General features: G+C 45.7%; 1 protein-coding gene across 2 annotated transcripts in view; it reads left to right on the top strand.

The window, feature by feature from the left end:
- The window catches only part of TASOR2 (transcription activation suppressor family member 2), an 81,113-nt gene extending 66,880 nt beyond the window's left edge, over window positions 1-14,233 (top strand). For both annotated transcript variants that reach the window (XM_054015498.1, XM_054015487.1), the window contains exons 22-24: window positions 5,731-5,912; window positions 7,529-7,643; window positions 13,416-14,233. In XM_054015498.1, coding sequence (XP_053871473.1) covers window positions 5,731-5,912; window positions 7,529-7,643; window positions 13,416-13,419 — 301 coding nt within the window. In that variant the 3' untranslated portion in view covers window positions 13,420-14,233. The remainder of the gene's footprint in view (window positions 1-5,730; window positions 5,913-7,528; window positions 7,644-13,415) is intronic.
- The last annotated feature ends 596 nt before the right edge of the window (window positions 14,234-14,829 follow it).

Genomic DNA, 14,829 nt, shown 5'->3' with positions numbered 1-14,829 from the left:
TTCAGTATTTTCATCAATGATTTAGATAATGGCACAGAGAGTACACTTATAAAGTTGGCAGATGATACCAAGCTGGGAGGGGTTGCAAGTGCTTTGGAGGATAGGATTAAAATTCAGAATGATCTGGACAAACTGGAGAAATAAGTCTGAAGTAAAATAAGATGAAATTCAATGAGGACAATGCAAAGTCCTCCATTTAGGAAGGAACAATCAGTTGCCCACATACAAAATGGGGAATGACTGCCTAGGAAGCAATACTGCAGAAAGGGATCTGGGGGACATAGTGGCCCACAAGCTAAATATGAGTCAACAGTGTAACACTGTTGCAAAAAAAGCAAACATCATTCTGGGATGTATTAGCAGGATTGTTGTAAGCAAGACACGAGAAGTAATTCTTCTGCTCTACACTGCGCTGATTAGGCCTCAACTGGAGTATTGTGTCCAGTTCTGGGTGCTACATTTCAGGAAAGATGTGGACAAATTGTAGAAAGTCCAGAGAAGAGCCACAAAAATGATTAAAGGTCTAGAAAACATGACCTATGAGGGAAAATTGAAAAAATTGGGTTTGTTTAGTCTGGAGAAGAGAAGACTGTTACAAGAAGGAGGGAGGTAAATTGTTCTTGTTAACCTCTGCGGACAGATCAAGAAGCAATGGGATTAAATTGCAGCAAGGGAGGTTTAGGTTGGACATTAAGAAAAACTTCCTAACCGTCAGAGTGGTTAAGCACTGGGATAAATTGACTAGGGAGATAAAAATCTCCAATGATAGAGAGTATCAGAGGGATAGCCGTGTTAGTCTGAATCTGTAAAAAGCAACAGAGGGTCCTGTGGCACCTTTGAGACTAACAGAAGTATTGGGAGCATAAGCTTTCATGGGTAAGAACCTCACTTCTTCAGATGCAAGTAATGGAAATCTCCAGAGGCAGGTATATATCAGTATGGAGATAACGAGGTTAGTTCAATCAGGGAGGGTGAGGCCCTCTATTAGCAGTTGAGGTGTGAACACCAAGGGAGGAGAAACTGCTTCTGTAGTTGGATAGCCATTCACAGTCTTTGTTTAATCCTGATCTGATGGTGTCAAATTTGCAAATGAACTGGAGCTCAGCAGTTTCTCTTTGGAGTCTGGTCCTGAAGTTTTTTTGCTGTAAGATGGCTACCTTTACATCTGCTATTGTGTGGCCAGGGAGGTTGAAGTGTTCTCCTACAGGTTTTTGTATATTGCCATTCCTGATATCTGACTTGTGTCCATTTATCCTCTTGCGTAGTGACTGTCCAGTTTGATAGAGATTCCACTAAGAGCCAGTTAGACAAACCTATCAGGGATGGTCTAGATAATACTTAGTCCTGCCTTGAGTGCAGGGGACTGGACTAGATGGCCTCTCGAGGTCCCTTCCAGTCCTACGAGTCTGAGAGTCTAAAGTAATGACAGCACTGGCTGGCTGGTTTCCCAAGGCTTGTCTACACGGTGCTGCAGTGTGGACTACAGGGGTGTGGTTTCTAGAGCACTCTGCCCTATGTAGCCTCTGCTGGCACGAACTACAAGATCTCTTGTTTGTGGGGATGTAGTCCTATTTCAAACAGGACTACATTCATGCACATTAGGTACCTTTAAGACCACGCCAGCAAGGTCTATGGAGAAGTCTGAGCGCAACATGTTAGAGTGCTCTAGAAATCACACCCCCGGAGTCCGCACTGTGGCACCTTGTAGACCAGGCCCCATCAGATTCATTTAGCTTCCAGCCCCTCTGCATGGCCTTTTTATCAGTTGTATAAGTGATACAGCCTGACATCACAGCCTTCAGAAAGTCCAGTACGGACTGACAGGGCTAGTTAAGCATCTAAAACTTTGTCTTGGTCCCTTATTGGACTGATTCGAGGGTTTTAAGTTCTGCTCATGTTCCTTTATGTTTATGTGAGCAATTTTTTGTTAGACAAGGACCAGTTCCAGCAAGTTTATAATTAAAATCTTAAATCCAGACCATCTATAAATCAAGTAAAGGTTATAAAAAATCATCTATCAGGGGTAGCCGTGTTAGTCTGTATCCACAAAAACAACAAGGAGTTCGGTGGCACCTTAAAGACTAAGATTTATTTGGGCATAAGCTTTCGTGGGTAAAAAACCCACTTCTTCAGATGCATGCTGAAGAACTGGGTTTTTTACCCACAAAAGCTTATGTCCAAATAAATCTGTTAAAAAAATCATCTGATACAGATTAGCAAAAACACTTCTTTAATCTGTTAAACCTGGAGAGTGTGAAAAAAGGCCTCATTCAGTGAAAGCATACACACAACGGTGGTAAAAGAGATTATGCTTCCAAAGTCAAGCACTCTCGAGTTAGAAAATGCCAGAATTAAGGTTGCTTGTGCATATGGTGATAGTATGTGATCATTTAATTAAAGACTATCTTTCCACCAGACCTGCCTCATCCAGTGCACATACAAACTGTGCAGCTACACTGAAAATAAAGTTATATTGTGTAGGTAATTATAAAGCTACATGCTGTACTGGAGTTACTGGCATTGGGCCAGATCCTGAAGTCCTTATTGAGCAAAGCTCCCATTGAAATCTTTGGGAGTGTTACCTGTGGAAGGACTTCAACGTTTGGTTTATTGAGGGCTGTTTGGAGTGGGTTGTGGTTTTTTCAATTGATATTCAAAAGGAAATTATTAATTTTACAAATTTCCCTTAAGCGGTTTCAGATAAAGTGGATTGGACTGTATTATTATTAAACTGTCAGATCAAATTAGGCTCACCGTAAGTTTTGTAAAGGCAGAGTTTTACAAAAGCTAAAGTTAAAGGGACATTGTTAACCTGAAATCTAGTCGGTTTTCAAAAAAAGGAGTTCCAAGTATTTTGTGGTCCTAGGTCAGCCACTAAGTTTCCGGAATAATGTTTGTGGCTTTGTGTTTTTTGTTGTTTTTTTTTTTAAACATTTCCCCCTGTTGCTGTGTGAAAGACTCACACAAACAATGAGGGGACTTGACTGTGCCAGGAAAACAGTGACACCAACCATTCAGGAAGTACTGTCAAATGGACAAAGTTATGCATGCTGGAAAAAACATCTCGATCAGTCAGTCATTTTAGGTGCTACTTGTAAGTAGGGTGACCAGACAGCAAGTGTGAAAAATCAGGACGGAGGTGGGGGGTAATAGGAGCCTATATAAGAAAGAGACCCAAAAATCGGGACTGTCCCTATAAAATCAGGACATCTGGTCACCCTACTTGTAAGACCCATACGTTTTTTAAAAAGTGATTTGTTTTAAAATTTACAATGTCCATTTAATAGTATTGCTTCCATGTTTTTTAAAATGAAAAGTTTGTTTGGATTTGAACATTCCCCTACTGTGTTTTTTCCTGCTAGTGAGTGAGACAGAAAGTGAAACTTACTAGAATCAAAGGTGAAAACTGAGCAGTCTGTTTTCACTGCCCGAGCAGAGAGAAGTACAGAAAGGAAAATTGGTGAAAAGTAAATATATTTTTAAAATTCTTTCACCTTCAGCGACCTAACGCGTGAACACAGGGCAGGAAATGTGATTGGTCATTGGACAGTGCGTCCCTTTGAATCAGAAACTTTGGGTCTCCGACGTCTGCACTCCAAAAAGAACAAAACAAAGGCCACGGCCGCACGTCTGAGAACCTGGGTTTACAGACTTGAGCTCGCACTCCAGTGATGAACATAGCCATGTAGACGTTCCCGCTCGGGCCCAGGTGGCTTTCAGAGCCCGGGCTCTTGCCCTAGTGGGAGCATCGAGGCTGCTATTTTTAGTGCCGTAGCGGGACGCTCATTGCTGCAGTGTTTTATTTGCAGCATGGACGTACCCTCAATGGGCTCTCTCTTCAGAATCTACTAGACCAGGATCCTGCAGTGTGTAACATGTGTAGGTGTTCGCTACATCGATGGAACCATTACTCCAATTAGACTCAAGCAGCCCTTCTCAAGTCCTGTTCCGGTGCTGGTAACAAGACACCTGAGCTGACAATAACAAGCCACCCTAAGACCAGCTAAGCAGTGGTCAGCTTTGGAAGCTCCCTTGGGGAACTTCCTTGCAAGGTGGCGGGGTGGGGGTGAGCTGGAGTGACAATTACTAACGGAATTGCATTGGCACAGGTTAAAAAGCAGGAAAGTCAAGGGGAAAGGAACAGGTGTGTAGAACGAAGGCTTTAAATATTATCCAGGGTTATTCTGTCTGAACGTAAACGGACGCCATGATTCATAAGTAACGGACTTATTAGATAAGGGAAATGCGGTGGACCTAATATACCTGGATTTCAGTAAAGCGTTTGATACAGTACCCCATGAGGAACTATTGGTTAAAATGAAAAACATGGGGATCGATATGAAAATCCAGAGGTGGATAGGGAATTGGTTAATGGGGAGAATGCAGCGGGTCGTATTAAAGGGTGAATTGTCGGGTTGGAGGGAGGTTACTAGTGGAGTGCCTCAAGGTTCGGTTTTGGGACCCATCTTATTTAATCTATTTATAACTGACCTCGGGACCGATTGCAAGAGTGGGCTGATAAAGTTTGCGGATGATACGAAGGTGGGAGGAGTTGCAAACTCGGAGGAGGATAGGGATACTCTGCAGGGAGACTTGAATGAGCTTGTGAATTGGAGTATCAGAAATAGGATGACATTTAATAGTAAAAAGTGTAAGGTGATGCACTTGGGGACGAATAATAACAATTTTAGTTACAAGATGGGGACGCATTGGTTAGAAGTAACGGAAGAGGAGAAGGACCTAGGGGTCCTTGTGGACCGCAGGATGACTATGAGTCGGCAATGTGACGTGGCGGTGAAAAAAGCCAATGCGGTCTTGGGATGTATTAGGCGAGGTATATCTAGTAGAGATAGGGAGGTCCTGCTTCCGTTGTATAAGGCGCTGGTGAGACCTCATTTGGAGTACTGTGTGCAGTTCTGGTCTCCAATGTTTAAAAAAGATGAACTTAAACTGGAACGGGTGCAGAGAAGGGCGACTAAGATGATCAGAGGAATGGAAAACCTGTCGTATGAAAAGAGATTAGAGGAGCTTGGGTTGTTCAGTCTGACAAAGCGAAGGCTGAGGGGGGATATGATTGCTATCTTTAAATATATCAGAGGGGTTAATACAAGGGAGGGAGAGGAATTATTCCAGTTTAGTACTAATGTGGACACGAGAACGAATGGATACAAACTGGCCGGGGGGAAGTTTAGGCTTGAAATTAGACGAAGGTTTCTGACCATCAGAGGGGTGAAATATTGGAACGGCCTTCCGAGGGAAACGGTGGGGGCGACAGACCTGTCTGGTTTTAAGATTAAGTTGGATAAGTTTATGGAGGGAATGGTTTAATGATAAAACATAGTAGCCAAGGAAAACCAAGCAATGGTACATGAACAGCATAATGGCCAACAAGGGTCAGGCTAGAGACTCTTGCCTATATGCTCGGGGTATTACTGATCGCCATATTTGGGGTCGGGAAGGAATTTTCCTCCAGGGTAGATTGGCTGAGCCTCTGGAGGTTTTTCGCCTTCCTCCGCAGCATGGGGCAGGGATCACTAGCAGGAGGGTCTCAGCCGATTGAAGTCACTAAAACACAGGATTGGGGACTTCAACGGTAGAGTCCAGGGAAGGGTCTTGCGGCCTGCAGCATGCAGGGGGTCAGACCAGATGATCATAATGGTCCCTTCTGACCTTAATGTCTATGAGTCTATGAGTCTATTCATGGGGTAAAACTTGTTTCTGTTCCAACAGGGTGGATTCGACTGCGCACAAAAAGAACTGGCTACTGAAATCGTGCCAGGAAGCTAATACCATTGAAGTTCTTCACTACCATCAGTGTGACTCCAAATCGTGCACAAAATCCGAGCATCTGAAGTGCTTGTTGAACCTGCAGGTTCAGCAGATCAGTGCTAGGTTTGCTGTGTATCTCACAGGTAAGAGCTGAGCTCAGGACACCACGAATGATTTGTTTTACAGTAGCACCCCTTAGCCCCAGTCGGCATTGCGGCTTCATTGTGCTGGCTGCTTTACAATCGGCAAATAGACAGTGACTGCCCTCAGATTGTTTATGTGCTAACGGTAGGTGGGTGTGAAACACAGCACGAGGCCAGGGTAACAAAACAGGGATGTCCGGTTGCACATAATTCTGGTGTCCCTGGCCTCTATTTGCCAGAAGCTGGGAATGGGCGACAGGGGATGGATCACTTGATGAAGACCTGTTCTGTTCATTCCCTCTGGGGCACCTGGCATTGGCCACTGTTCGAAGACAGGATACTGGGCTACATGGACCTTTGGTCTGACCCAGTAGGGCCATTCTAATGTTCTTATGGATTCTATTAAACATTCCCTTTTTATGACAAACAGATTTTGACATGAATTATAATTGGTGAAAATAAGAAAAGATTCCTTTGGGAGTTGAACCGTAATTAATTCAAAGCTTGTGAGGCAAGCACCTGTAGCGTCCTCTTATCCTGATAAAGGGGGATGTGTAGGGTGACCAGATAGCAACTGGGAAAAATGGGGATGGAGGTAAGGGCTAATAGGCGCCTATATAAGAGAAAGTCCCAAAAACCGGGACTGTCCCTATAAAAATGGGACATCTGGTCACCCTAGGGATGCATCTATAGCGTAGGGGACCAGAAGCACAGACATCTTGTCCTCCCAGCTTTGTTACTGTCTGGCTTTTTTACTGGAAGGATGCATCTGACCTCCGGGCTTCCATTCACCCTTCTTCCAAAGGAGCGTGATGATGTGATAATGCTAATACTGATCTGCCTTGCCTACGTGCTCAGTGAGCTTTACGTAGCCGAGTGGTTGCTTGTAAGCACAAAGCGTTGTGCCATCTTTCAGTCAAGGAGGGTAGATGGGTCCGTGGACCAGGCAGAGCTAATAACTATACTTGGTGTAGCATACTCTAGAGTCCCTTCGCTCAGATAATCTCACAGTGCTTTACAAGCATTTAAGGAATTAAAGCGTAGAACAGCCTCGTGAAGCGATAGTGGTGTTACCTGCTCTTTAGAGCTGGGGAAGCTGATGCATAGACCAGAGTCACACAAGGAGAGCAGGAATATGAACCAGGTCTCCCATGCCAGCGCCGCTCTCGGGACTGTTGTACTGTATTGCAAAATTTCATTTGCTCAGTGCACGTATTTTTTTTTTTTTTTTTGGGTCAGGCAGATAAAATGTGGTTTCATTATCATTCGTCACAGTAAAGGGCAAGGGAATTTTCTGCCTGCTTTGGTAAATGTTGGGTGCCAATTTTTCAAGGCTGTTTAATGCACTGATGTGTTTCCTTATAATTGATCATTTTATTATTGGCTGCGCAGCATCTGTTTACAAAGCACTTGCATTAATCTGCTGAAATTTGCAAAACAGCAAATAATAATGGGAATCCGTCACCTCACCAGGGAGATGAACATGAGGAAGGTAATACCTGCTGGTTAGACATGTCCGTTTGACCTTGCTGAATTACTTGAGGTTTTCCATGAGCAAAGAGAACGGTTTCATCTCATCAAGGGAATTCTTCTCACGGCTGCTTTTCCATTTGCAGATAAGCCCAGTGTCAGCAGAGAAGTCTTCGAAAGCAAAGGGATCCTAGTCACGGATGTAAATAACTTCACTGGAACGGTGCAGAACGTGGTTGCCCCATTTCAAAGTAGCTATTGGTAAGAGCAAATGAGTGCTTACAATGTGAATCCCTCCATCAGGAAGTGCGCTAATGCCCATGCTAGGAATTGCAGAAGCAGCAAATCTAGTAACAGACTTCTCAATAATAGAGGGAATTGATCAGTGCTCTGTGGGGAGAGAGTGGAGTCCTGGAGTTTAGAAAGCAACAGAGGGTCCTGTGGCACCTTTAAGACTAACAGAAGTACTGGGAGCATAAGCTTTTGTGGGTAAGAACCTCACTTCTTCAGATGCAAGTAATGGAAATCTGTGCATCTCTCTCTATCAGTGTTATAGAGGGCGAACAGTTTCTGGGTTTGCCCTGCATAAGCCTTATGCAGGGTAAAACGGATTTATCTGGGTTTAGACCCCATTGGGAGTTGGGCATCTGAGTGCTAAAGACAAGCACACTACTGTGAGCTGTTTTCAGGTAAACTTGCAGCTTTGGGACAAGTGATTCAGACCCTGGGTCTGTGCCAGGAGCCAGACGGGAGTGTCTGGCTCAGCAAAACAGGGGGCTGGAGTCCTGAGCTGGCAGGGAAAACAGAAGCAGGGGTAGTCTTTGCACATCTGGTGGCAGCTCCCAAGGGGGTTTCTGTGATCCAACCAGTCACAAAGTGAGGTTCTTACCCACGAAAGCTTATGCTCCCAATACTTCTGTTAGTCTTAAAGGTGCCACAGGACCCTCTGTTGCTTTTTACAGATTCAGACTAACGTGGCTGCCTCTCTGATACTGGAGTTTAGAATTACTCAGATGAGGCAGATCTAGCCTGTTCCACAAGGGGGCGATAGGGCATTACAGCTTGTCATTGTCTTGTTCTTTTCCTCCCAGTCACTGCAGGAGCTTGACTACTCAATGGCTCCATCTGGTGCTTTGGGAGAGGGAGAGGGAGTTACCTTTGGCACCTTAGAGACTAACAAATTTATTAGAGCATAAGCTTTCGTGGACTACAGCCCACTTCTTCGGATGCATATAGAATGGAACATATAACGAGGAGATATATATACACACATACAGAGAGCATAAACAGGTGGGAGTTGTCTTACCAACTCTGAGAGGCCAATTAATTAAGAGAAAAAAAACTTTTGAAGTGATAATCAAGCTAGCCGAGTACAGACAGTGTGATAAGAAGTGTGAGAGTACTTACAAGGGGAGATAGAGTCAACGTTTGTAATGGCTCAGCTGACTCTATCTCCCCTTGTAAGTACTCTCACACTTCTTATCACACTGTCTGTACTGGGCTAGCTTGATTATCACTTCAAAAGTTTTTTTTCTCTTAATTAATTGGCCTCTCAGAGTTGGTAAGACAACTCCCACCTGTTTATGCTCTCTGTATGTGTGTATATATATCTCCTCATTATATGTTCCATTCTATATGCATCCGAAGAAGTGGGCTGTAGTCCACGAAAGCTTATGCTCTAATAAATTTGTTAGTCTCTAAGGTGCCACAAGTACTCCTGTTCTTCTTTTTGCGGATACAGACTAACACGGCTGCTACTCTGGAGTTACCTTTGTAGCTAAACCCTTTGTGTGTCCAAGACCCAGGAGCTGGGACTCCCGCGTGCTGCTGTCTTTTGCACTAGTGCTTTGCATCAAGGGCTAGGGAGCCACAGCCAAGCCAGGGATTGCTCGAGTGGCAGCTGCTTTCCAGCAGCTGAAAAAGGGAACAGCTGCAGGGTCCAGAACGCAAATAAAGGCATCGTAGGGCTCCGGAAGGGAACCTGCTCGCTTACCTGCCTTGTCACGTGCTCACTGTTGACTCCAGTGCAGTTTTTTAAAGCTTTGAGGTCAAGGCAGCTCCCCTCATACCCAGCCTGCATGTTTCCAGTGGTCAGCGGAGTATCTGTGCTTCCCTCGGTCAGAGAGTTGAGCCTGTCGAAGGGCAGTGCTGACTCTTGGACTGCGCACAAATAAAACTGGTACAGCGAAGTTGTAGCAGCAAACCCTTCCGCTAGGCTCTTGTCTTCTTCCTGAGAAGCCCAGTCTGCGCTCCTTGTTCTGCAACACTTTGCCACGCAAGCCGCCTGGCCTCCCACCTCTTCTGCACCCCACTGCTCTCCTGCCCCTGCATCTCTTCCTCCCCTCGCCACTTCTCCAGCTCCCTGCCACCAGGGCCTTCCCTGCCTAATTGTCTTGCGGCCACAGTCCTCCTGATTGCTCCCCACTCCAGTTTAAAAACCGGGGTCAGCAGGGGTCTTGATGAAAGAACTCTGTAAGACTATGCAACCAAAAGTCAGGCACTTGTTAGCTTGAACTCTCTGATTATTTTGGTGCGCATGTAACGCCGCAGGGCTGAGCTTCACTGCTGTGCTAGCAAATGAACTCCTGGAGCTAGCGTAGCTCTGCGGAGCGTGCGCACGCTGCAAGCCGCTGAAGCGGAAGAGTGACTGCGTCACTGAGTCCCTGCTGGCTCACTTGCTCCAGCGGGAGCCGCCGTCGAGCGTTAAACCAAGGCCCACTCCTCCCAGACAGACCAACTAGCTTCCCAGGAGCTAGAGATTGGCGTGGACAGGAGGCAGATTGGGGTGACAACTCACGCTAACACTGCAGCATAGATAAGCCCTTAGTGCGCACCTTGTGTTAACATGCAGGTTGTTAGTGCACAGACCAGTGGTTCTCAACCTGTTTATCACTGGGGGCCGCAGGTTGAGAACCACAGCCCTTTCCCCCCTCCCCCTCCTACAGTTCCCTATGCCCAGCGTCTGCCCCCCAGAGAACCCTCCACAGAGGGGACCAGAAGGGGAGCCCTGGGAGGCAGCTGGAACCTGGGACCCCACTGTGGGGAGCTGGACCAGGACCCCGTGGCGTGGGGCCGGGCAGCCTGACCCCAGGATCCCGCCACACGGGGCCGGGCAGCTGGGACTCCTGCACCGGGCCAGGAGTGGAGCGCCAGAGGTAGGCCGGCAGCCGAGTCCCTAGGTGCAGAGCCCCATCTAAAAGCTGGCACCCCGCAAACCTCTGGTTCCCAGCGTCCTCCACTCCCTCACAGCCCAGAGACCCATTCACTAGCCCCCTGGTGGCAGGAGCCCTCCCTGAGCCTGCCCTGCCCGCTATCAGACTAGAGCGGCAAATTTTGAATTTTTTTAGCGCACAGCTGGGCCAAGCTGCGTGCTATTTGGGCCACATGCAGCCTGTGGGTTGAGAACTGCTGGCACAGACTTTCCAGGGATGAAGGGTTGTCATGGTAATTATATGGGGGGGGGGCTGCAGCGTGTTCCCCTTGAGCTCGGCTGGGACAGCAGATGTGGAATAGCAACAGCCTCTCCCTTGACAGCAGGCAGCAGCCTCTGCTGAGCTGAGGGCCTGTTTTGCTGGCTGTGATGGTCAGGGTAGCAGGAATTGATTGAGGGGGGTTGTCGTGCCCTGAATGGAGACCTGGAATCCAGCTCACCCTCCCCTACGCTGAGCAGTGGAAAGAGAGGGATGGGGGGCAGGGGTGATGAAGCCTGCACTACTGTGGCCAAGCAGAGACAAGCTGCACCTCCCCCTTTCTCCTGCGCTCCCAAGGGGAAAAAGGGATGTGGGGTCAGAGCCCTTTGTGGGCAAGGGGGGAGCCCTGGGCAGGGAGAATTGAGCAGACTGCCTGAAAATGTTTTCCCATAGTTTCAGAGTAGCAGCCATGTTAGTCTGTATCCGCAAAAAGAACAGGAGTACTTGTGGCACCTTAGAGACTAACAAATTTATTAGAGCATAAGCTTTCGTGGACTACAGCCCACTTCTTCGGATGCATACAGAGTGGAATAAATATTGAGGAGATATATATATATATATATATACACACATACAGAGAGCATAAACAGGTGGGAGTTGTCTTACCAACTCTGAGAGGCCAATTCAGTAGGAGAAAAAAACTTTTGAAGTGATAATCAAGCTAGCCCAGTACAGACAGTTTGATAAGAAGTGTGAGAATACTTACATGGGGAGATAGATTCAATGTTTGTAATGGCTCAGCCATTCCCAGTCCTTATTCAATCCTGAGTTGATTGTATCTAGTTTGCATATCAATTCTAGCTCTGCAGTCTCTCGTTGGAGTCTGTTTTTGAAGTTTTTCTGTTGTAAGATAGCCACCCGCAGGTCTGTCACTGAATGACCAGACAGGTTAAAGTGTTCTCCCACTGGTTTTTGAGTAGTATGATTCCTGATGTCAGATTTGTGTCCATTAATTCTTTTGCGTAGAGACTGTCCAGTTTGGCCAATGTACATGGCAGAGGGGCATTGCTAGCACATGATGGCATGTATCACATTGGTAGATGTGCAGGTGAACAAGCTTGATGAATGCTTGATAGAGATCTTGTAGGTGCTTGTCTCTATCTGAGGGATTGGAGCAAATGCGGTTATATCTTAGAGCTTGGCTGTAGACAATGGATCGTGTGGTGTGTCCTGGATGGAAGCTGGAGGCATGTAGGTAAGTGTAGCGGTCAGTAGGTTTCCAGTATAGGGTGGTATTTATGTGACCATCGCTTATTAGCACAGTAGTGTCCAGGAAATGGACCGCTTGTGTGGATTGATCTAGGCTGAGGTTGATCTCTATCAAGCATTCTTAAAACTACAATACCCACCTGCTGAAGTGAAAAAACAGATTGACAGAGCCAGACAAGTAGCCAGAAGTCACCTCCTACAAGACAGGCCCAACAAAGAAAATAACAGAACACCACTAGCTGTCACCTTCAGCCCCCAACTAAAACTTCTCCAGCGCATCATCAGAGATCTACAACCTATCCTGAAAGATGATCCTTTACTCTCACAGATCTTGGGAGACAGACCTGTCCTCGCTTACAGACAACCCCCCAACCTAAAGCAAATACTCACCAGCAACCACACATCACTGAACAAAACCACTGACCCAGGAACCTATCCTTGTAACAAAGCCCGATGCAAACTCTGTCCACATATCTATTCAAGTGACATCATCATAGGACCTAATCACATCAGCCACACCATCAGGGGCTCGTTCACCTGCACAGCTACCAATGTGATATATGCCATCATGTGCCAGCAATGCCCCTCTGCCATGTACATTGGCCAAACCGGACAGTCTCTACGCAAAAGAATTAATGGACACAAATCTGACATCAGGAATCAATACTCAAAAACCAGTGGGAGAACACTTTAACCTGTCTGGTCATTCAGTGACAGACCTGTGGGTGGCTATATTACAACAGAAAAACTTCAAAAACAGACTCCAACGAGAGACTGCCGAGCTGGAATTGATATGCAAACTAGACACAATCAACTCCGGTTTGAATAAGGACTGGGAATGGCTGAGCCATTACAAACATTGAATCTATCTCCCCTTATAAGTATTCTCACACTTATCAAACTATCTGTACTGGGCTAGCTTGATTATCACTTCAGAATTTTTTTTTCCTCTTACTTAATTGGCCTTTCAGAGTTGGTAAGACAACTCCCACCTGTTTATGCTCTCTGTATGTGTGTATATATATATATATCTCCTCAATATTTATTCCACCCTGTATGCAGCCAAAGAAGTGGGCTGTAGCCCACGAAAGCTTATGCTCTAATAAATTTGTTAGTCTCTAAGGTGCCACAAGTACTCCTGTTCTTTTTTTCCCCATAGTGAGACTCTACTGGAGGTACCACCAGCTGGTAGTTTCAGTCATTTGACCAGATGCCTGGATGTTGTTCCGCTTTGATAGCGTGGCTAGCCCACGTAAACGTATAAAACATCCTTCCTGTCACACAGCATAGAGCGGGTAGCCAGTGCCATGGAAACAGCTACTAAACACTATTTGTGAAACTTCATGTGTTGCAGGTGATGAAATTCAAGGACAGCACCGGTGGTTCCAGTGACAAAGAATGAAGCTTCTGTGAAAATAGTTTAGATAAAGGTAACTTGCTGGGGTTCTGCTGTTACAGACTAAAGCTCTCGGCACCGAAGGCAGAGGTAGTAGTTTTCCCTTTTTTAGTAGGATGTTAATTATTTGAGGGTAGCCAATGAGTATTAGTAGAGGAGCAGATGCACCCCACTCCAGCTGCATAGGAAGAGAGCTATTTTAATGTATACAGTATTTTAAATTATTTGTTTTCTGAAGTTAGTACAGCTGCATATGGAAACAGTAGGGGGAAGAACAGTTTACTTGAAGCTTAGAGATGTTAGTCCATTTTAGCAAGTGCTTTTTATAAATGCGTGTTTATGTACATAAGATACACAACATGCATGTGGTATATGAGCAGCAGGATTTTTGTACATTTTCAGTGTGTTCAAGATTACTTCTCCAGATCACTACGTCTGCGACTGGTCAATCAACACTACATTAAGTTCTCACTGGTTTTCTAATGGTACCATTTGACTTGTGGGACTTCTGTTTTCCACTAGATGGAACTCTTGTAAATAGCAGAATGTCAGGATTCTGGAACAAAAAGCATATTTATGGTATTCTAAAAACTAATAGATTTTAAAAGGAAACTTCAACACTCAAACAACATTTGTAAGATACCTAAGGTATCTACTGGGAGGAAGTGTTTTGTAACTAATCATTTTTTAAAATAAAGCAGACGAAAAATAAAGCTGTCATGTACAGGATGACTTTGTATGATGTTTGACTAATAAAACAAGACAATTCAAAGTCTCGTGCATTGCTGTTGGTTTAGGACTTTACCAAAGCACTCAAACTTCCTTCCCTGTAAATGAGTATAGCTTCCCCCCATACAAATCATTCTGGTGAACTGCATTGACAAACAGAGTTGGGCGGGAAAAGAGAAATTCCATGTCTTTAGCGGGGCTGTAATGTTTCTTATCTGCCAGCTCGCAGGATCAACGCTGCGGTGTGCCAAAGAACTTTGGCCAGGTCCAGCAGGGCCTTATTGATAGCAAAGAGAACCTTCCCTGACATAGAGATATGCAGGATACCAAGCAGCTTGTGCTGTTGCTCTTTCACTTCCTCCAGAGGCAGGGTTGGCTCCCGCCACCAGTGCAGCAAGCAGGTGCTTGGGGCGGCCGACGGAAAGGGGTTGAGTAGAGTTAGACAATAGTTCTAGGAAAGACCTGACTTTTTCCCCGCACTGGGCAATGGAGTGATCCTACCCTTCCTGGTGTATTTAGTGTCTTCAATGAAAGTTCACTCTTCTAGTCCTTTGTCATGGCAGGGTGCTGCCCTGCCCCTGCCTGGCTGTGGTTTTGGATGGCTCATATAGTCTGCAGAAATCCATGAATCTCTCACATTCCA

Source organism: Malaclemys terrapin, chromosome 1 (genome assembly GCF_027887155.1).
Source record: "Malaclemys terrapin pileata isolate rMalTer1 chromosome 1, rMalTer1.hap1, whole genome shotgun sequence".
Classification (NCBI taxonomy): Eukaryota; Metazoa; Chordata; order Testudines; family Emydidae; genus Malaclemys; species Malaclemys terrapin.
The sequence above is the reverse complement of the archived record's forward strand: the minus strand, read 5'-3'. Positions and strand labels throughout refer to the sequence as shown.